At 40.8% G+C, this 21,833-nt stretch overlaps 2 protein-coding genes across 3 annotated transcripts; one reads left to right on the plus strand and one right to left on the minus strand.

Annotated features, from left to right (window-relative positions):
* The first annotated feature begins 658 nt into the window (after positions 1–658).
* ints8 (integrator complex subunit 8) lies at positions 659–12,592 on the plus strand. Its single transcript, XM_085149284.1, has 28 exons — positions 659–818; positions 3,083–3,221; positions 3,313–3,487; positions 3,625–3,765; positions 3,959–4,030; positions 4,522–4,573; positions 4,723–4,902; positions 4,996–5,103; positions 5,247–5,399; positions 5,532–5,632; positions 5,936–6,077; positions 6,209–6,279; positions 6,440–6,615; positions 6,706–6,836; positions 7,009–7,119; positions 7,238–7,442; positions 7,832–7,953; positions 8,461–8,645; positions 8,746–8,779; positions 8,865–8,924; positions 9,038–9,099; positions 9,849–9,967; positions 10,225–10,328; positions 10,440–10,490; positions 10,929–11,002; positions 11,078–11,142; positions 11,493–11,536; positions 12,357–12,592. The coding sequence occupies exons 2-28, from the start codon at positions 3,089–3,091 to the stop codon at positions 12,471–12,473; spliced, it is 2,988 nt and encodes a 995-aa protein (XP_085005410.1). The 5' UTR covers positions 659–818; positions 3,083–3,088; the 3' UTR covers positions 12,474–12,592.
* LOC146492854 (G1/S-specific cyclin-E3-like) lies at positions 12,494–19,359 on the minus strand. 2 transcript variants are annotated; one of them, XM_085149315.1, is made up of 12 exons: positions 19,236–19,359; positions 17,721–17,749; positions 17,586–17,634; positions 17,439–17,471; positions 17,233–17,336; positions 16,222–16,360; positions 15,880–16,026; positions 15,314–15,409; positions 15,095–15,229; positions 14,836–14,947; positions 14,540–14,697; positions 12,494–13,312 (listed from the first exon to the last, which is right to left on the minus strand). In XM_085149315.1, exons 1-12 carry the CDS (start codon positions 19,329–19,331, stop codon positions 13,184–13,186), a joined length of 1,227 nt encoding a protein of 408 aa, XP_085005441.1. In that variant the 5' UTR covers positions 19,332–19,359; the 3' UTR covers positions 12,494–13,183. The 2 variants fall into 2 exon arrangements, with proteins under 2 accessions (XP_085005441.1, XP_085005442.1); XM_085149316.1 differs by lacking the exon at positions 19,236–19,359 and adding an exon at positions 18,367–18,396.
* Between the last annotated feature and the right edge of the window lie 2,474 nt (positions 19,360–21,833).

A 21,833-nucleotide genomic window follows, 5' to 3' on the forward strand; every position in this document is an offset into this window, starting at 1 on the left:
CTTGAGTGGTTTGGAAACAAAGTTAGAAGCAAGCCCGAGATGGTTTGGTGCATATGAAGGATAGTGGATTTATGAGATAAAGGATTTTGGAGATGGAGCTGTCAAGCAGGAGACCACAGAGAAGACTCATGAATGCAAGATAATAACTGCAGGCAATTTTTACATTATAAAAAACAGTTTGTAGTAATTTCAGTCTTTTATTTTCATTGTCATTAACTGCCAAAATTGCAGTAAGCATAATGCTGCATTCAAGGCCTATCGGTAGAATGGAAAACAAGACGATTAAGCGCATTCTGCTTTATTTTGTGCTCTTGCTCGCTTTTTATTTCACATTTATCTTAGGTTACCTTAAGGTTAGCTATGGTTAACGTCTTACGCAATCTCATAGTTGCACTATAAACTGCTTAAATGAGTAAATTTTCGCATTATGTGTTTATAGTTTGGTTTACAAGTGAAAGTAAATCCCGACAAACATTTTAAATGATCGAGTTAAGTTTATAGTATCGGTGTTATTTTTCTTTTCTATTTCTAAATTCACTGTCAGACGTTTTAACGTCCGTGCAAATAACTCGTCCGACCCTAAAGTTTTATACGAATTGAACCAATGGGACCTGAACGCGGCATAAGTATGCGCAATCATGGCGCATTTTTGTGTCTCCTTGGCGACGAAGCGGAACCGGAATTACGAAGGAGATATGGCGCAGGGCACAATGAATTATGAGAGAATCAGTTAGTGTAGCTGGTCCAGCTCCTAATTTTGACATTTTGGTGAAAATTTTGTCCTCCTGTCTTCTGAACAATCACTGTGCCCCGTTAAGGTAAGACAGTTGGTCCCTACATGCGCGGGACAACCGCCAAAATCTAGACGGCTAGCCGGAATATTAGCCAAAAGACTCCTGGCTCCAAGCATAACACAGAAGAGGAAGGTGGAGTGCGTTTGGTTTGTTTACAGTGGCAGCCCGAAACATCATCTGTAAGCGTGCATTCTTGTAGATTCAATAGGTAAATTTGATGTCCCCGCCCAGTTAGGACGCCCCGTGACAATGATTAGAGCTCTCTAAACAACTACTGAAAATTTTAGTGTTAGCTGCTCTGACAGGTGAAGCTATCTAACCTATTATGGAAGTAAATATCGAATAATAGTTACAATTATTTTGAAACTATAAATATTTTTGTTCACAAAATATGAAATTTTATATATATTTACCATCTCCAAGATTTTTAACAAGTGAAAGTAACATTACATGATTGTAAATATACTTAATTTCAAAGAGTGAAACGTAATTACAGAGTTTTTATTTAAGTATCGAAGGTTTAATGTACATCAAAAGGCCCTAACGGTCCAATATTACAAATATAGTCATGTGGAAAACAAAGAAAAACTAAGTACAACAAGGCTCGCAAAATTTCAAAATCTCTGGTGGCCCTTCGGGCAGGCATTCTTCAGTTTTTGGTAGCCCAAATTTTTGTTTCCTTTACAATATTATACATTAAAGTATAATATTGTAACGGAAACAAAAATTAATCAAAAAAAATTGTTAAAATGCGAATCACAACAACTGTATAAAAATTACAACCATCAACTCAAATACTTGGTTCAAATTGAACAGAAATTTCTATGAACTTGTAAGAACTGTGTAGAACATGAATCAGTCTGTGTCAGATCCTGAATTTGAAATTTCCACTGAAGTCACGGGTAAGAGGAAAGTGGAACCAAGATCTAGGCCATTTGCTTTTTGAAGTTTGCAAAGACTGCTAAATTTTGCCAGTGGTAGTTCACTCTTTGCAACATAACACGCTGTTCTAAACAGCTTTTTCAGGAGTTCTTGTTGTGCTTGGTTTATTTTTAGTATGTTTTTTTGCAATTGCTGTTTGTTCTGGGAAAGATACTGCAGACTGGGCAATAATGCATTTCTCATGGGTTCTGATGGGGTCTTTCTTAAAATTACTGGTCCCAGTAACAAAGGCGCTTGTCGACTCAGAAATCGAATGAAACTCACAACACACCTGGCAGAACATCATGTTATTTAGCTTGTCATATTCCAGCCACAGAAATTCTTTTGTCCATGAAACCAAAAAAGCTGCGCTTTCTTTTTGCCTCATAGTCTGATTTGTCATAACTTTTCCGTTTTGTGGTAAGCTTTTCTTTGGCTGCCCCTTCTTCACCCTGACCTGTCTTATTTGGCTGAGCAAAACTAAAATACCAGCGTAAATCCTGCTGCTTTTACACACGTACTTACATAACGGTCAGCGATTCTTTGCGCACTCAACCTCTCACATGTTTAAGCTTGCTGCGAGAGATTTCACTTGTCGCGTTTGAATAGTAAGCTAATGAGTGATAAGACGATGACAGTGGAATTGGTGCGCAATTAATCGTCACTCACCAATCAGTGCTGCTGCTCTCTACACACCGTTCGCACGATCGCAAAATGAAAGTCAAAGCAAAAAGCAAGCGCAATTTCAAACGCGATTTCAATATGTCACACATTGAAAGTGGCTCATCGATGCCAATGACATAATTACTCAGCTACATTGGCGAAAGAATGCAAAAGCATAGACATATATTTTCCTTCCTATGATAGCCCGACGGGCAGGGCTGAGTTAGATTTTGGTAGCCCGACTGGAAAAATCGCTAGCCCCGGGACGTAGGGCTAGCGATTTTGCGAGCCCTGGTTACAACATATGATTCAGTAGTGTTTGGAAGCTTTAGCAGCAGTAACTTGATGCCATGTTTTTTTTTTATTACTTTCTGATGCTCTTCATGGAGCTGCTGAAGGAGGAAGAGAGGAAGGTCCTGGTGGAGCAGATTATCTTTGCCTGGTTCTGGTTGGTTTAAAGCTAAAACAACAAATGATCATTTCATTTTTCCTGACAAAAATCCCCAAGAGAAGGTAGTACTGTTAACCTTACAGTCACCTGTTTATACACCAGTTCTCCTTAAGATGAGTGAACTAATCTAGTGTATAAATATAATATGTGGTTTTTACTGACAAAGAACTTAAAAACCCCAAACACTTTATATTTAACCTTAAGATCCATTCTAAATAAAGCTGATGTTCATATCTGCATATCTGCCCACTAGACGAGGATGAGTGCAGAAGCAGCAGACCGTGTGGCCGCTGTGACCAGCAGTCGGCCTGGCACGCCTCTTCAGACTTCCTGGTTTGAGTTTCTCCTCGACGACAGCCTGCTGGAGAAACACCTGCAGAAATCAAACCCAGGTTTGTTCAGCCTTACTCGTGAGTCCATCGTTTACTTTTAATGACATCTCATGGACTTGTAAAGGCTTGTTAATAACTGTTCTTTCTGCAGACCCAGCACCAGTGCAGCTCATCATCCAGTTCCTGGAGCAGGCGTCGAAGCCATCAGTAAATGAGCAGAATCAGGTCCAGCCTCCAGCCGACAACCGTCGGAATCGCACATTGAAGCTGCTTGCACTGAAAGTAGCTGCTTACATGAAATGGGATCTTGAGGTGCTTGAGAAAGGGTGAGTCAGAGTGTTTTCGATGGACATCTTTCGTCATCAGAGTGTCTTTACAAAAAAGCCAAGTGGAATATGTCTCAGCGTGTAATTTAACAAAAATTCCTATTATGCAATCATCTAATATGCTTCCTGCTCGGCAGATTGACCATTCCTGTGTTAAACATGCTGCTGAACGAACTCCTGTGTGTGAGCAAAGTGCCGCCAGGGGTGAAACATGTGGACCTGGACCTCTCTACTCTTCCTCCCACCACTGCCATGGCTGTCATCATCTACAACCGCTGGTGAGTGAGATGACTCTCCGAAAGCAACTACAAGAGCTCAAGGGTAAACTAGTAAAATGGACTATGGAAGTGTTTATTTATGTTTGTATCCAAGTCTTAAACTGTAAATGTAGATTAAAAGAGGATGCATGAGTAGAGATTGTGGCAGAGAATTAACCACTCATTTGTCTCATTTATATTTTGTCTGTTAAAGGGCCATCAGAACAATTGTGCTGAGCAGCTTTCCAGAGAAACAAACCAAACCTGGACCCCACCAGATAAACATGTAAGTCCTTCTCCTTCCTCTTTTATCACTTATTGCATCCACACTTACATGTTTTTATTTTCAAATTTGTGTTATGCTATGTTACCACCTGCCTACCACTCTGCTCCTGTGCTGGAGTTTTAGCCCCTCAAAGACTTTTAGAAGCACATCTGACGCTGTTTCAGTTTTAAATCTCTGGGATTGTGTTTTTGTGTGGCCAGCCAGACATTCAGACTTCTGAAAACAATGAGACAAGTTCTACCCACATTCATTTGTTGATTGGCTTTAATTAGTCACAAAATATTAATCTAAAATTCTCATTGAGACAGATCACTTTCATCTTATTTTAAAATGGAAATATTTTATTGTGTAAATATACACAATAAATAAAAAATGTACTGCTCATCTAGTTCTTTGTAAAAAAAAATACCAACATCCAGGCTTAATTTCGCAAATTAAGTGAAAAATAAATCGTGTATTCCACTGAATGCTTCTGTTGTGCCCTGATTTAGGTTGAATATTGTGCAGCAGGAGAAAGAAATGACTGAAAACATCCTCACTGTGGTGAGTAAGCACCTTTTTTATGATCCATACATACTCTGTGAGTACATAAAACTATACCTTATTAATGATATTATTAGACATGTCATTTAAAGTTCAGATAAACTAACAGCAGAAGTTGATACTATTTTTAAAATGTTTCATTCCTTCAGCTAAAGGAGCAGGCGGCTGATTCCATCAGTGTGCTGGAAGGAGCTGTGAGACTGAAGAAAGACTTCTACGTTCACACCATGAGGACTCTGGACCTGCTGGCTGCAGACACTGCTGCCAACGGAGAGACAGAGTCTTCGACTGCAGGGCTTCGCATCAGCGCCGATGAGCTGCACTGCCAGGTTGGCTGAGTGCACAGCGCTGTCTTTCTAGAACTCTAATCCTTCTGGAAAAAAAGTGAATTTTTCTTTGGAGTAATAGGATTTGTGTTTCAGGTGCATTATGATTTAGGAGGCATTTTCTTCCATCAAGGCTGCACAGACCTGCCAATCTATGAGAAGGCTCGGGATCACTTCAGACAGACAAAGGAACTTTTAAAGAAGGTAACCATATTTTATCACAGCTTCGATGACACAGTATGATTTAACTTTCTCAGGAGAGCCACAAGATGTAACTTTTCTCACAAAAGCTGCTGACATGGAGCTTTAGCAGTGGTTCAGTTGACCTTTTTCTCTACGCCTTTTAGCTAGACTCAACAGTTCATGTTCACCTGGATGAGAAGCGCTTGGCTGGATACTGGAACGCCTGCAGAGCTTTGACTGGAGACTGTGACCCCTCTGACCCCCAGACGACACCCTACGACCAGATTAACAGCCTGATCCGGGCTCACAACTACCCGGTCAGAGCAAACACATTGGAGAGATTTGAGTACTGCATTCTTATGAGTGTTGTGTTGCTTAGGCAGAACTAGGTTGACATCACAAATAGGTGGAAAAAACTGGTTTGTAAACTCCACTTTAATTCTCTGCAGGCCGTCATTGAAGCCTTCATCAAAGACAACATAACGCGCAGTTTGCCAAACCACTTCAGACGGTCTGTTCTCCGGGAGTTCTTGTATAAAGTCCAACAAGGGTGAGGAAACAACAAAATCAAACCTCTGCACGCACTGCAGCTAGCACAGACTTCAGACTTCTGTCACTGATCCACAGAGTGTTGTTATGGTCTGTTCTTTCACTCATTCTACTTGTGGAAATACAGTTTCTGTGTCTTTGTGGACCACTTTGCAAACCACAAATTTTCACCTTTAAGCCAACAGCTGGAATCATTTAACGCGAAGCTGATATATGCCATTAAATAGTCAATAGTTTTGTTAAAAGGTCTTGTAAAAGCATTTTATGCATTCATATTTTTGTATAACATCCCATCTCCCTGCAGGGAATCAGGCCTGGATGAGGTGTGTCACAAACTCTGTGTCTGCAACGCCGTCCGCGACACTCTGGAAGGAGAGATCCTCAGCGTGCGTTTTCAGCAGCTGCTCCTTAAGCCTAGCAAACAAGTGGTGGACTTCATTTTAGAGGTAACTCAGTAAATTGTGACCTGTGGTTTTTACTTCAGTATTATATTAAGAACAGGTTTTTTTCATGTAGTAAAAGTTGTTTAAAGCCACTGCAGATTAGAGTCAGAGATCAGACTTTGTTTGTCCTGCAGGTGTGCACACGCTCGCTGGAAAAAGACCGTCCATCTGAGGCGTCCAGAAGAAACATGGCTAATTTCCTGAAGTGAGTCAGAGTCACTGTTTTCCATGCATTGGACAATTATATAGGAGGTTATCAAGGGTCTGCTACAGAGATGATGTCGGGCAACAATACATTATTCAAATTCTTTACTTGATGATGATGATGAAGACTTTGTCTTCCTTGTAAACCTCTTATGGTGCAGGACTCTGTGTGAAAGCTTGGAGGACCTGTCTCTGGTCTTTGTGGTGTCATCCCATAAGCTCTTCATGGAGCTGCTGAAGGAGGAAGAGAGGAAGGTCCTGGTGGAGCAGATGAGGAAGAGGTCGGCCACAATAAACCTCAGTGCCAAACCTCTGCCTTCCTTCTACGACATTCCAGGTACGTGGCCGAGACTTCTGCTGCATAACACTGCCGCTTTTCCACGTGAAAACCATGAGACATATTGAGGTTTGGTTCACTTCTTCACAGCTTCAGCTAGTGTGAACATTGGCCAGCTGGAGCAGCAGCTCATCCTTTCACTGGAGCCACGCAGGATCAGACAGATCCTCATTGAACTCCACGGCCTGGCTGAACGACCTTTCTGGAGGGTCAACAGCAAGGTCAGAGACATGAGCTCAACATTAATGCATTTAAGATATCTTGGATTGTGCTTGACTACAGTTTCTCACATATACATTTATATACACACATTTGGAATAATTTTCAATCCTAACACATGAAACCAACCAAGATGATCTGAATTAACCTACCACTTCCTGTTTACATGAACAGTGGGAGGTTCCTCCAGACTACATTAATGTGATCCTCGGCATTAAAGACAACCTGACCAAGGACCTGGTTTATATCCTCATGGCCAAAGGACTCCACTGCATTTCAATAAAGGTCTGAGCCATTATCAACGCTCAGTGGGGCATAAATGTTATTTTAATAATTAAATGTTGTTATCCAATCATAAAGCATCACTTTTAACTGCTTAATACATGGAGCATGTTTTCCTCAGGACTTCGCTCATGCACGGCAGCTTTTCTCAGCCTGTCTGGAGCTCGTCACAGAGTTTTCCCCAAAGCTGAGGCAGGTGATGCTGAATGAGATCTTGCTGCTGGAGGTCCGCGCACACGAGGCGATGGCGGCCGAGGGGAGCAAGGAGCGGCCGCCCTCTGACTTGGTCAGCAGGGTCAGAGGTTACCTGGAGATGAGGATTCATGGTGAGTGAACAGTAGTGAGTGGAGTCACTCCAGTGTCAGCGTCTTCAGGTTAAGTCTGTGATGGGAGAAAATCATTGTGGATCAGGCTTCATATACTACTATAAAATCTATTTCTAGGGCCCCAGTAAACAAATGTACTAAACTAATGTCACTTACAAGAATTTGTAAGTTACAGATCTGGTCTTGCAGCTAGAAACATTTGTTTAAAAAAAAGACACTATTAGGATACTTCTGCAAGAGTAGCATGTATCTCACTGTAAAAATAGACGTATGTCTGCTATCCATAAAAACTTCAGTTACCGATAAAGCAGAATAAACAGCTTCTAGGCCTTGTTATATAGCAACAATTCTGGAGGTGCAGTGAAGGATTTCCTGGTCTTTGTTTCCAGATCTGCCTCTACGTCAGGTGGTGGGAGAGGAGTGTGTCGCCTTCATGTTGAACTGGAGGGAGAACGACTACCTGACTCTGCAGGTGTCACCGTCTCTGGTCATGAACAACCCGTACATCAAGGTAACACGTCTGTGTGTTTCTTTTTTTTTAACACTTTCATAAAATTTTCTCTTTCTAGCAGCTCCAGTGATGCTATTTCTGATATTCACCAACATGAAATTATAGCAAAGTTATCGACACAGTATCTGACTGTCTGTGAGGTTTAAGGCTATTTAAATCCCGGCTGAGACACTCTTCTGCAACTCAGAAGTCACAGCTCTATAAGAAAACTAAAAATCTTGAGTGATTACATAATGAACTAATTAATAAGTTGGTTTAAATTCATTTAAAAATAAGTTGTGGTACCAGATCCACTTAAATTTTTTCCACCAAGACACATTGAAAGTCTGAGAGAGAGTATTCTCTCTCAGGATTGATTAGGTACTGTGGGATTTCCAATAAATTACAATGCAATGTCTCGAGAACAAGGCGATGTAGGATTTTGAAACAGATACCATAGGTGTGTCTAGCGGTCGCCAGTATTTTTGCATTTTTCTTTATTAAATTTGTCCCGTTTTGTCCCGATAGCTTGGCCAGCTCCTGGCATCCACGTGTAAGGAGCTTCCAGGTCCTAAAGAAAGTCGGCGCACCGCCAAGGAGCTCTGGGATGTGGTGGTTCAGATCTGCAGCATCTCCATCCAACACAAGAGGAACAGCGACGGCCGAATTGGCCTCATTAAACAGAGAGAGTCCTCCATGGGCATCCTGCACCGGTATCATGTCGTTTTAGGATTTCATAGGAGAAACATTACAACATGTCTGAGATTCATGTAGCGTCACACTTATTCTGTTTTCTTAATGTGACTCCTCCAGGAGCAAATTCATCACTTTCACCAAGAAAATTAGAGTAAGTATCACCACATACCAACGTAAACACACTGTGGAATTATAAATTAGCTGTTTACCTCGTGATTTTTGTCTTATTCTTACAGGAGCCGCTGGTGCTGACGACTCTGATCTCACTGTTTGTGAGGCTCCACAGTATAGTCAGGGTATGACTCTGAATTCATAAATAGAACACAGTAAAATGGAAAAATTGAGGGATTTCAGTGCTGCTGTAGTTTCTGTCTGCATCTTCAGCCCCTTGTTTTTTCTTCTTCTTTAGGATGACATTGTAAATGAAGTTACTGCAGAACATCTCTCCATCTGGCCATCTTCTCTTCCAAAGTAGGAACAACTTTTCTATTTTACCTCATCTCATCTGCACCAACTGTTTCTGCTACACTGCACTGGTCGGGCTTAGTTACAGGACCGACACACAGGGATCTCTTTTCCTGTCCTCAACTCCTACAAGCTGAGAGAAATCTTTTGAAGCTTGTTTCAACTACTGAAAAAATAAGAAATAAGAATTTGAAAGTTATTTTCTCAGAATTTTGAGTTGAGTGAATATCTGTGGTTTGGACTAGTTTGACTCCTGCACCCCTGCTTGTACATTGTCATTTTACTCTTTATTCATCGTGTTGATGCCTCTTCACACTAACAGCTTATAAGCAGAGGTTACTTTTCTTGTGAAAAAGTTACAGGAAGTACACTGTGCATGAAAAGCTGTCAGGTTATCTGCAGTTACAGATCTGTTTATTTTGTTCTTAGTTTAGACTCTACTAGAGCAGCTTTGCATGACTCACAGTTCAGAATAATCCTTATTTGACTTGTACTGATGCTCCGCAGTTCATCCTCTGTGTGAACCAAGCTGTTTTCATTCCTTTGTCGTCAAGCCAACTTTCTTCTGATTGGCTAGCCTTCACAAACAGTTTGATATTAGGGGATATCATCTCTCTCTGACATCATAAACAATCAAAAGCAGCTGCACTATGACTGTAACTGTTAATATGAGAGGACATAAGGAAAAACATCCCCTTTAACAGCATGTACACAGCGCGAAAAACTCTAAATGTTCCGATCTGTGTGTTGAGCAGCATACAGGCAGTGGATGTGGAAGCTGTGGCTGTGACAGTCAAGGAGTTGGTTTCCTATGCTCTCACTCTAAACCCCAATAACCAATCATGGCTCATCACACAAGCCGACATCTACTTTGGTAAGAACAATCACCACATCGCATCAACTCAGAGAACTTTCTTCACTGAATCAGTGAAATGTTGTTATTCCTTAGACAAAGGCTGATGTTTTTCTACCAATGTACTTGACGTTTGGACAGAAAGGAAAAATAAGATTGAAGTGACTTAAAAAAAAAAAAAAAAATTTCACAGCAATTGCGAAACATTCCCTTAAGAAAGCATTTTCAGACACAGCCACCCACAGCTTGAATAACAACTTTCGTTTCTCCCTTTGTAGTGACCAATCAGTACTCTGCAGCTCTGAACCTTTACCTGCAGGCTGGAGCTGTGTGCTCGGACTTCTTCACCAAAGCCGTCCCCCCCGACATCTACACTGACCAGGTAAAACACAGAGTCTAATACCTGAGTGCACTCCATAGTGAGCCTCTGCAGTTTGAGAGATATGAGAGCCGACTGACTCGCCTAACAGTGACACACCTGTTTTTATTTTAGGTTCTGAAGAGGATGATTAAATGCTGTTCAATGCTGAACTGCCACACACAGGTCAGAGGTCAAACTGCCTATTTGAGAAAGTGAACTAATGTTAGCTGCTGAGGAATTAATGAACATATTGTTGGATTGATGCAGGTGCCTATTTTGCTTTGCTGTTTTCTGTCACTTTATTTTCCCCAGTATAATTTCATGAATAAAAGCTAGAAAGCTCCTCGTCCCTCCTTTGAACATTTAGCAGAACAAAATCAATATAACAGTATAATAATGATAGACCCTGATGAGGAGGAAAAAAAAAAAAAAAAAAAAAAAAAAAAAATCAGCTTTATTTGCTGATGAGAGTCAATAAGGCAAATCAACCAATACCATTGTTTGCCTCATTATTCCGTGCACCTCTGATAAAGTATAAAGCCGACTGTAAGTGTCTCAGTGCTGACTGGTGTCTTACAGATGTAGCGAGTTGGAAGTAATGTGACATCTGATTCTCGTCAGGTTGCTGTTCTGTGCCAGTTTCTGAGAGAAGTCGACTACATGACAGCGTTCAAAGCGCTTCAGGAGCAGAACAGGTACGGCCCTGGAGGACACATTACATTACCCACAGAGCCATTCTCAATAACAGCTAGTATCTTCTCACATTACAGTCACGACGCCATGGACTCATTCTACGACTACATCTGGGACGTCACCATCCTGGAATATCTCACACGTATCCTTCATGTAACAGTAATCACTGTTGGCTAAAACTTAGTTTTTCATTTCAAGAAATACATACTCCGGCTTCCTCCCACCGTCCAAAGACATGCAGCTTGTGGGGATAGGTTAACTGATAATCTAAATTGCCACTAGGTGTGAATGTGAGTGTGAATGGTTGTCTGTCCCTGTGTGTTGGCCCTGCGACAGACTGGCGACCTGTCCAGGGTGTACCCCGCCTCTCGCCCTATGACAGCTGGGATAGGCTCCAGCGCTCCCCGCGACCCTGAAAAGGAGAAGCAGAAGCAAATGGATGGATGGACAGTCTCTCCAGTGTCTGTTTAGCTTCCTGATTTTTTTGCTCAGATATTCACCACAAACGAGGAGAGACTGAGAAGAGACAAATAGCGGTAAGTCTTTATAACCCTACAGCTTATACCACGAAAGCCTGCGACCTGAAAATGCAATAAGATCATAGAAGAATAATGCAGGAAGAGACCGGCAACAAAGTGACGACCAGCTAACGCTTGTCAATGACCACCCACATAAGCAGACTGGTTAATGTCTAATAAAAAAAAAAAAAAAAAAAAAAAAACTTGAGGCATAAAAGGTCAAATTTAATCTGACGTGCATTTTGAAACAAGAGTTACTGAGCAATGTTGAGCTTAAAGTCAGAGCTCAATTCCTTACCTGCCCAGATCTTTATGGTAACTTAAACTGAATGTGCCACCTAGTCTGTAGCAGATTAGATTCAGAGTTATGGTTTTAAAATCCGTTGGAAGCATCAATTTCACAGTATACAAGTGAAATATAATTATCTGCAATTCGAGCAGTGCAGCTCAGTCACATCCTCAGTGGACTTTGCATTCAGCTGGTGAAGGGTGTACAGATGTTTTTAGAGTCCTAATCTGCCAGGTCTATTTTACACTGTTGGAACTGCAGCTAAATGAAACAGATTAGAAAGTTGATCTGTAACGTTTCAAGGAGGTTAATCAATTAATATTCAAATTTAATTTATATAAACTAAAGAGATTTCCAAGTGCTTTTATTAGGCTGTGGGAGAGAGACTTGAACATTTAAGGTTACTCAGTGTGTTTAGGTGTATGGACTGCAATAAAGAAGTTATATAAAATATGTGTGGAAGTGTAGAACCTGTATGATTTTGTATATTTCAATAAGAATTCTCATAACAAAAATATAACCATCTCATGTCATCTCCCAACCCTTCAGATAAAAGCGATTGGACAGACAGAACTGAACACCAGTAATCCAGAGGAAGTGCTGCAGCTGGCTGCGCAGAAGAGGAAGAAGAGATTCCTGCAGGCGATGGCCAAACTGTACTTTTAGTAAACACACGAACCACTGTCAGATTTCACAGGGTGGGGATGAATATTTTATTTTGTGGTAACAAGTACATGGTAATTTGTATTATTTTCAACTTTTGCAATAAACTTATAAAACCAAAATGCCCCGAGTTAATCACATCAGGATAAAAGCAAAGCAAAAAAATGAACTAAGTGCGATGGACCTGGTTCAGTTAATGCTTTCTGTTTGGGGTTTTAAAAGTTCACTGGTACAGCATTCATTTTACTATACTTTGGCTGCTGAACAGCAGCACACAACATTTCATTTAAAAAGAGAAAAAAAATGCATCCCACAATTTTCTAGAAATTCAAATTCTTGAACTTTGCATTTTTCTGAAATAAAACCTTAAAAAGCCAAAGAAAATATGAGGGAAAACAAAATAAACCTAAAACAAAAGTGGCTAGAAGAAGAGTGGCCTTCAAATATCAGTTAACAGTTTAGATCTCCTACATTGTCTTTTAATGGATCGAATACATGACTACTACTATTTGTGGTGAGGGGAAGATGCGGGGGTGACAACTATTCAACTCTAAACTAACAATAACTATTCTCACACTATGGCATACTAAGACTACAACGCAATTTATTTTGATTCAGCATTCAACTCTGTCAGATCAGTCTGAGTCAGACAGTTGCAGCCATCTCTGCAGGAAAGTTTCAGATAGAACTGCAATCAGCACCTTCAGACTCTGTTAAACTTCATCTTCTGAAGACGTAAGTCCTTGCCCAGGTACGTAGATCCTCTCTTTGTACAAGGTGGCATTGAGCGGTTCCACATCTTTTGCAGGAGAACTGCCTCTTATTGCCTTGTGCGCAACATCCTAAAAATTAACGGAAGCAATTTATCGACACCGTAAGGGTAACAACTTGAAATTCAAGTCTCATTCATTTTTAGTCCTTTTTTTCCCTTAAATTAAAAATAACATTTCATTTTAAACAGAATAAATATGCCAAGGAAGGGGAGAAGAAACCTTTAGAGTTTCATTCCCTTCTGCAAAATAAGACTTCTACAAATTAGGCAGTTTCACGTGTGTCAGCTGGGAAAAAGAAGTTGTTTAAATGTTCACTTTATACCAAAAGTAAATATATTTTCTTAAAATCAAAGAAATGCTTTTACGTGAAATTATGCATTCAGGGTTTCATTCTGCAATACAGAAACATGGTCCAGGGTTTGTTTGTTTGGTTTTTTTTTATGGCTAATGTCAAAAGCTCTGCCATCTCCCCCAATGAAGTTTAAGAATGAAACGGCAAAGGAGTGACGACATCATTCAATAACTAAAAGGCTGCAGAATTATGGGTTCATACTAGCACAGTACTGTAATCGGGTGATCCATTTGAATTTACGTCCACAGAAGTGGGCAACCAAATAGAATGATAGGCAACACTGCTCACACGGATTCAAGTCAACCTCATTTCAAATTCCTCAGCATTGGCAGAGGAATGGTGTCTCATACCACTGCTCTTAGCTTTGACTTTGCATTCTTGTTTCTGGAACAGTTGTAAAAACTGACAGCGTGTCAAACAAGAAGGCAAAGCAGTATGAATGTCATACTGCAGATCAGTATTTTCGAAATACTCAGACCAGCCCACCTGGCATCAAACACGTCATGATCAAAGTCACTTTAAAAAAAGCTTCTTCCTTATTCTGATGCTCAGTTTTAACTTCAGTAGGTCCTCTTGACCGCGTCTAAATGCACAGAGTTTCTGCCATGTGATTGACCAATTGTACAAGGTTGACCACCAGTCGAGCAGATGTACCTACTGAAGTGGTCAGCGCATATAGATCATGTGTCAGAAGAGGAGTTATCCAATGCTAGTCATTTTATTTATAGCTCTTAGTATGCCAGATGCAACACAGGTTGCCCCCATCACAAACTGCATTAAACCAGCTTCCATCTGTGAGCTCTATATAGCTTCTACAAACATTTCAAGTCTTAGGAGTTTGCTTTTGTATGGGTAAACAATCATTTTCCTGACTGCATTTTCTAGTCTGACTTCAACCTTAAATTATAAGGAAGACCACAGAGAAAAAAAAAAATTACACTAACCAAAATGGATATGTAGTCCAAGTTTGCCTGGATGTTGCATTGGTCTTCTCTTCTTACTGTGGGAAACACTTTCCGTGTGACTGTGCCAAAGTCTTCCAGTGCATCCATAAAGGGGGCCAGCCAGTCAACACATGGCTGGAGGAGTTCTCTGTGGATACCTAAACAGAGAAACCAAACATACAGACTGAATAACCTGACATGTTCAAGAGTTGAGCCTTCTCATTTTAAACATTAACTTTGTTCTTCCTGTGTAACACATTTTAGTCATTTTGTTTTTTTAAATCTCCAACTCTTACATGCAACTTTTTCAACCAGTCTCTGGTCCACGAAATAACACAGGACTGCGGCAGCCAATCCGTGATAAGGTATGTCCATTGAGTTCACGTCAAGGATGCACAGATCTAAAAGCTAAAACAAAAACACCTTGGGCAACTACAGACTCCCCACTACATACAAGGTTAACAAGGATATTTCACTTCCCTCTCTCAATACAGTCTTATTTGTAGATGTATTATAGAACTGTTGACTTAAATATAAGTGAACTCAAACACCTACATTTGCACTTCTCATGAAAGTATCTTTTGGAAACGGCTGCTCGAGCAGGTTTGCGTTTTCTCTCCTGAAGATCACCTGCAGGAGGAACTTCAGCCAGGTCAAAGCCGTTTCAGAACGAGTGTACCAGCGCAATGTCTGCAGAGCATACAAAAGCATATTGATTTATAAAATGTACAATGGAACAGGTGCATATGATGAATAGTGAGTTAAAAGTATTACCCTCAAAATGACCAACTCCATATGACGGAATTCTTCTACATGGTAGATCCCATGAGCCACACGTGACAGATGCAAGATCTTTAAAGGTTTAGATTCCTATAAAATAAATAAAACTCCTTTAATCAACCAGGGGTTAAAGTGGGCAGGAACACCTTTCTAATAACTTTAAATCAATCCAGTTAGTAGTTTCATACAAAGTCAAGCAAGTCAAATTTCGATCCTACATTTAAAAATTTTAATCTGATGTTACCCTTTCCTTTCACTCCGCTGTATTTGACAGCAGGCTATGGCTAATGGGTGGAAAGAAGCCACAGAAGTATGAAGAATGCAGTCGAAGCGCAGTAAAGCCGAATTACAACAGCAGTTCAGGTCTGCCACGCACAAGCAAGAGAGTCACCACTGGTTCCCACTTAAATGCGCTTTGTGACACTTCAATCCCTGTTCGCAACATCAAGAAACCCACAGTACAAATAAAAACATTGGAATAAGTAATAAGAATTTGTATTTTAGATTTAACACAAAAAGCCCCTCCAAAAAAAGAAGAAACCACTAAATAGTATTTTTACCTCCATCTTTGATGCTATAAGAAGACATGTGAGAACAGTGAGCTGCATCACACCCATCTTAAGATTTTTCTCAATCAACAGAAAACGGTCAAAGTAGTCCTGTGCCAGGTAGAACGTCTCTCTGTGAACAGCGTAGGCCTCACACACCTGCAAGAACAATCATGAAAGTCCTGTTAATGTGTCATTTAAATGAGACAGCTAATCTACACATTCTAATTTGGATTGAGTTGCACTATTCACGACTGTATTCCAAGTAAATCATTTTTAGCTACAAACACTAAACATTCAATGCTGCTTTGATTTTACTGAAAATTCTGATTTCAAAACAACAACAACAACAACCTCCATTAACCAGAAGAGGATGATCGATCTCATTCTGGGTGTTAACAGGGGTTGCTTCTCCCTGAAGCTCACGCTGCTGCGGCTGATGTTCCTCGGCGTGCCGATCATCCTCACCCACTCGTCATCGGAAGACTCACATCTGTAATATACAGTCAATTAAAGCTACAGCAGTAAGTGAAGAGAAAATGTGTAAATTCTTTAAAGGTTAATAGAAAAAGAAAACAAAAAACAAAACCAAACATAAACTTGATGCGAGACTTTGCTGCTTTTGAAGTTCTTTAATGTTACCTCGCACTGTCAAGCAGCAACCTCTGGAGGCTGCCAGTGCTACCCATCAGCCCACTAGTAGATACACCTAAGCCTAAGGTATCTATTTGAAAATCCTATGCCAACACCTTGTTCTAGTTATCGCAGTCACAAACTACCCGCCTGGCAGGGTGATGCAAGCAATGTATCCATCAAGTTCCCAGTAGCCTGGTTCTGCCAGAGGTTTCTTCCTGTTAAAAGGGAGTTTTTCCTTCCCACTGTCGCCAAAGTGCTTGCTCATAGGGGGTCATATGATTGTTGGGTTTTTCTCTGTATCTATGAAGCGCCTTGAGGTGTGATTTGGCGCTATATAAATAAAATTGAATTGTCCAAATCCTTGGAATTTTCCAATTACCATCCCTAGTGACCAAAGCACACCATCAGCCTTTTATAGCTGAGGGGTAATAAAACTGCAATTTTGTTAAAATGTTACATTTTACAGAATAAAAAAAAAAACCCCAAACAAAAACAAAATCATCTTTACAGTGTAGTTTTATCAACTTGATATTGGAGTTAGCTTTGATGTGTGCTTAGACAGGCACTCGAGCTGCCTGTCTTCTGCCAACGACTCATCACTGGTTTTAATGGAATTATCTGAATAATAAAGTTTCCATGGATTATTTTGTCATGTTTAAAAATAACTAATCAGTCTAACAGAAAAGCATCAACAGCAGAAGATGTCAGCATAAGAAAAAAAGAAATTACCCAAGGTAAGGGTGCAGCGAGAACAGCCGGCTCGAGGCAATTGAGGAAATCGATGCTGGATCCTGGACAGGTGACCTCGGAGCGATCGTAATTAGCTTTCTGAGCTGAAATTAAAAAGAAAATCTACTCACATTTATCTGTCCATACAAAACATGCACATCAACGATCTGCCATTTGTTGACTCGTACTTCAAGAAGGTGACATACCCTTTCATATAGTGTGTTCTCCCTTTTTCTGTACTGCAGGATTAAAAAACAAACAAACAAAGTTATAAACTGTACAGAAGTGGCTGTAGAGAACTGTTTTATACTACTTAAAGTCACAACCATTCTTTCAAATGATTTGTCTCTTACTTTTTGTGCCAGCCATGAAGTCTCCCTCTCTCTTCTCTTTAGGCGACGACTGCAAAGACACAAAACTGAACTCAGTCCAATCACACCATGACCTCAAAATACAATAATAACGCGAATCCTCAAAAGTAGTCATACCGTCGTGCCATGGATTCTTCCAGTGACATCTGAAGAAGAGATGAAATAAAGTCAGTGGCAATGGCAAACAAAGGTAGTTGACCTTCAGAGGTAAAATGGCAGATATTGTCCACAAGAGGCTGCACCTGCCTCACACTACAAAACAATGCTTTTATTTTTTCATACACGTTAAATACATATATCATCAGCATTTAAATCATGGACCATACTCCAGCAGGCTCCAGACTTGCAGCTTAAAGGTTGTTTCATTTCTGACCACAGGATGTTGAACAAAGAAAACATCCAGAAGTGTACGATCATGCAGCAACAGAAAGCCTCAGCAGTAACATTGTATCTATAACAGAGCACTGTTTAAAAGCCTCGAGCCACCCTTTTCTTTGCATTATGCTTCCAATGACTCAGTCTTCTGATTTTTTTGTCTTGCTCAACTTGTCTTGAGCAGTAGTTTGAAGCTTTTCCTTGGAAACTGGGTGTTTCTCATTTTCATTCTAGTTCCTGACCATTTTCAGTGGAATGTCTGTTAAACCACAACTTCCCATGCAGCAAGTGTGTCCAAGTGGAGGACAAATAAAGTGGCAGGCCTAAATAAAATGAGGTGGGGAAAAAAAAAAAAAATCCAGCAAAAACCTGACAGATGCAGCTTTACCTTTAGCTGATCCATAGAGTTAACATCAGTGGCAACAGCGCATCTACAGCCATCCTTAAAACTCCATCATGGCTTGGGGCTGAATTTCAGACTTTGGTGTTTGGGATCTTGGCAAAATTAAAGGAATCAGATTTTTATCCACCGTTCAATATCATATGCAAGGCGTCTGAGTCGAATGACTTTTCAGCATGACAGTGATTGGAAACATCTTGATAGAGAAGAGAACAAAAAGAAGCTGGCATCCAAAGAAGCGCTTTGAATGTTCTTCAAGAAGCCTGGCGAACCATCCCTGAAGACTACTTGAACTTAAAGGAAAACTTGCTCAAGAGAATTCAGGCTGTCTTGAAGAATGAAGACTTCCAAGTATTAACTTTCAAACTGGCCAGAAGTGTTTTCCTTTTGCATACACTGTATTACCATGCATATTTGCAAAACGTTGTTAAAAAATATAAAGAAATGAGGGGGGCTTAAGAGGTTTACACAGGATAATTGACCAGGTGCTTTGAATTGAACCCTAAACCACACTCTATCCCATGTTCAGGTGTTAATTTATCTGTTGTGCTTCATGACATTAATCCAATCAGTGTGCACTTCATCGAAAGCTGCCATTTAAAATTCAAGAATGCAAACTTTGCTCACTTGTTTTTAAACGTCACTAAACCAAAGTGAGGTTTGTGGGTCGAAAAGCAAGGGTGAGAATAGCCAAATCACTTGCTTAAAAATAAAGTTAAATAAAAATAACGAGTTACTTTAAGTATGTCCTTTGGTTCTACCGCGGCGTGCGAAGGCTACAGAAACGAGTGAGCGGTGCAAATGAACCGCAGAGAGCGGAACTACTTTATCCTTTGTAGTCACAGCTGCAAACTTACCATCGTCGCTTCACCTGCCTCTGATGCCATTGCGCGTACGTTTACGACACGTGCATGTTGCGCATGCCTATAAATACTCCCAAGCGGAGCCATCATGTTTTTTAATTAAAACATTTAAAACAAAGTTGACTACTTGCAACTGTTTACCTTACGTTTAAATTCACACTGCTTTAGCGTCAAACGCCTAACCACTGGAAGTAGAATAAACTACTGAATAAAATAATAAAATAAAATATATAAAGCATTACGATATAAGTGAGAAATTTTCTGCATTACAGTTAAACACAGTTCAGATTTTACTGTTTCAGAAAAACGTGAACCCCCCGCCTGCATCAAACTGGTTTCTTTTCTCTTTTTCTATGAGTTAAATGTACGTATGGCGGTGGGTGGAGCTAATTATCAGAACAGCCAATAGGAGAAATAGTTGAGTTGAGCGCGTGCTCCTGTAGGGGGATGTAAACATTTTTTTTCTTCAAAACTTTATTAACGCCACAGCATTAAGTATATGGTAAGTAAAAGTTAACTAAAAGGGGGTCAAGTAAGTCAGAAAACATTACATTAATACATTTAACAATAGAGGTGTTGGCCGTCTGATTGGGATCTGGGATGCGGGGCCTCCTTGCTGCTGCGGAGCCTTGGGCGGTCCGCTTGCCTCCACCCCGGGGGAAAGGGTAACATCTCCTGGGTCTAGGTGCCGCTTCCCCCTCCAGGGGTGAGGGAACCTGGACCTGGAGTATAGAGTTTGGGGAGTGTGATTGTGTGTACAGTGTCCATGTATGTATGTCCCTACGTTGGGTGAGTGCTGAGTATTTGTATATGTGTGAATGACGGTGGGAATGCATGTTTGTGTCTGTGTGTGCCTGTGTGTGCCAGAGAGGTGGAGTGTCTTACACTCCACCTCTCTGGGTACTCCCAGGCCCTCCAAAGGCCTATCTCCCCTCACCACACTCCCTGCCGGTAACTGATGCCCTCAAGGGTCGGTGCGTTGGTGGTTCTTGGTCTCCGAGGCTGGGCGCTCAGGTATGTACCAGCTCACTCCCGGTGACTACTTGGCAGGGCCTGGTGCCTGTTGCTCGGTCATGCTTCTTCCGGGGCAAAGGGGGCCCTCGGGCCACCGGCCTCTGGGCCTGCGGCTCGGTTCACTCTGGCACAGCTGGCTGCCGGCAGAGCCGGCGTGCACGCCAGTGCAGCCTCCTCTGGCTTCTGCTCCGTGGCTACTGGGTGACCCCTCATCTGGGGCTCTCCTCAGCTCTTCCCAGGAGGGTGGCACGGATGCCCCTCCGGTGGTCCTCCTTGGGCTCTCGCACTCTGGGGCCTCTGGATGACTGGGGCCTGGATCTCCTCCATGCCTGCTTCATGCCTTGGGGCACAGGGCTATGGCTCTCTACATCCTCTAGCAGACAATTACATAAGGAAACCTTTTGAATACAAGCGCGCTGATCCACACAGGTGTGCACACGGGTGTTCAGTGTTCATAGACATAAACTATACCTTTATTGGCTGCTACTTCCAAGCACATTGTGCGCTGTCAGTCCTGCTTGCTACACAACAACATTCAACATTTCGTATTTACTGCTGTTTACACTTAGCTAGATTAATGTAATGGTGTTGTGTTTAGTATGTTGCTCTGTTTGTTTGTTTTTGCTTGTTTTCTCTTCTTTTTCTCTCAACAGGTGATCCAGGAGATTTTTTTTCTCTTCTTTCTCTTTTTAAGTGCTCTTTCCTCACTGTCCCTCTTCCCTTCTGTTTTTCTTTTCCTTCATCTTTCTTTCTCCCTTTCCTATCCCTCAGTCATGTCTGTCCCATCTGTAGCAACTGAAAATATAATAAAGTATAATAATAACAACAAAGGTCAATCAAATGGACCAATACGGCAAGGCCATGATGATCCATTTGGCAAAGTAAACCTACTGGGTATCCTTGTTGGTCTTCAGACAACTATTCTGACGGCTAAAGAACCAAATGGGACAAGCAAAAAAACAAAACAACAACAACAAAAAAAACAACGCTGCTAGAAAGTATCACATGCACTTACGGGAGGCTTCATTAGGTAGAGTTTATTTGTTCGCCTTAGTTTTTCAAGACTTCGATTTTACAAGGTGCTGGAAACATTTCACAGAGATTTGGGTAGGCTGTGTTAAACACATCATTTGGGGTCCAAGTCTGCCATGAAAAAAAATCCACCACACCATTACACCAACCGTACTACATTGAACTGAATTATGTTGTTTTCATCCAACATATAAAACTAAACTTAACTGCAGAAAACATGCAAATATAAATATATTTATTTTGTAGAGAGAACATGCATACATCATGGACTTATTACTAAGAAATCACTGACATGTTTACATGTTTAACACAGAAAGGTCCAGCTCTCTTCCTGCTCTTGGGCCTCGTAAAACGCACAGAACTGCGATCTCTGCATCAAACTGTTAAGTTAATTACCGTCATTATAGGAAATAAACCCACGAATTTCCTCAATACCTACAATAAAAAAGAAAAAAACAATTAGAATCCATCCATCTATCTATTCAAACAATTAAAAATGTATAATAACAATAAAAATATTTTAAAAATAAACATTGGATATACATA

Source organism: Neolamprologus multifasciatus, chromosome 22 (assembly GCF_963576455.1).
Source record: "Neolamprologus multifasciatus chromosome 22, fNeoMul1.2, whole genome shotgun sequence".
Classification (NCBI taxonomy): Eukaryota; Metazoa; Chordata; class Actinopteri; order Cichliformes; family Cichlidae; genus Neolamprologus; species Neolamprologus multifasciatus.

Excerpts from the sequence above, each read along its gene's own strand:
- ints8 (XM_085149284.1), top strand. The coding sequence starts at position 3,089 with ATGAGTGCAGAAGCAGCAGACCGTGTGGCCGCTGTGACCAGCAGTCGG. Across the intron at positions 7,120-7,237 it reads TCCACTGCATTTCAATAAAG|GACTTCGCTCATGCACGGCA; the intron begins GTCTGAGCCATT and ends TGTTTTCCTCAG. Across the intron at positions 8,925-9,037 it reads GGCTCCACAGTATAGTCAGG|GATGACATTGTAAATGAAGT; the intron begins GTATGACTCTGA and ends CTTCTTCTTTAG.
- LOC146492854 (XM_085149315.1), bottom strand. The coding sequence starts at position 19,331 with ATGATGGCTCCGCTTGGGAGTATTTATAGGCATGCGCAACATGCACGT. Across the intron at positions 17,635-17,720 it reads GAAGAATCCATGGCACGACG|TCGTCGCCTAAAGAGAAGAG; the intron begins GTATGACTACTT and ends GTGTCTTTGCAG. Across the intron at positions 17,337-17,438 it reads AGAACACACTATATGAAAGG|CTCAGAAAGCTAATTACGAT; the intron begins GTATGTCACCTT and ends TTTTAATTTCAG.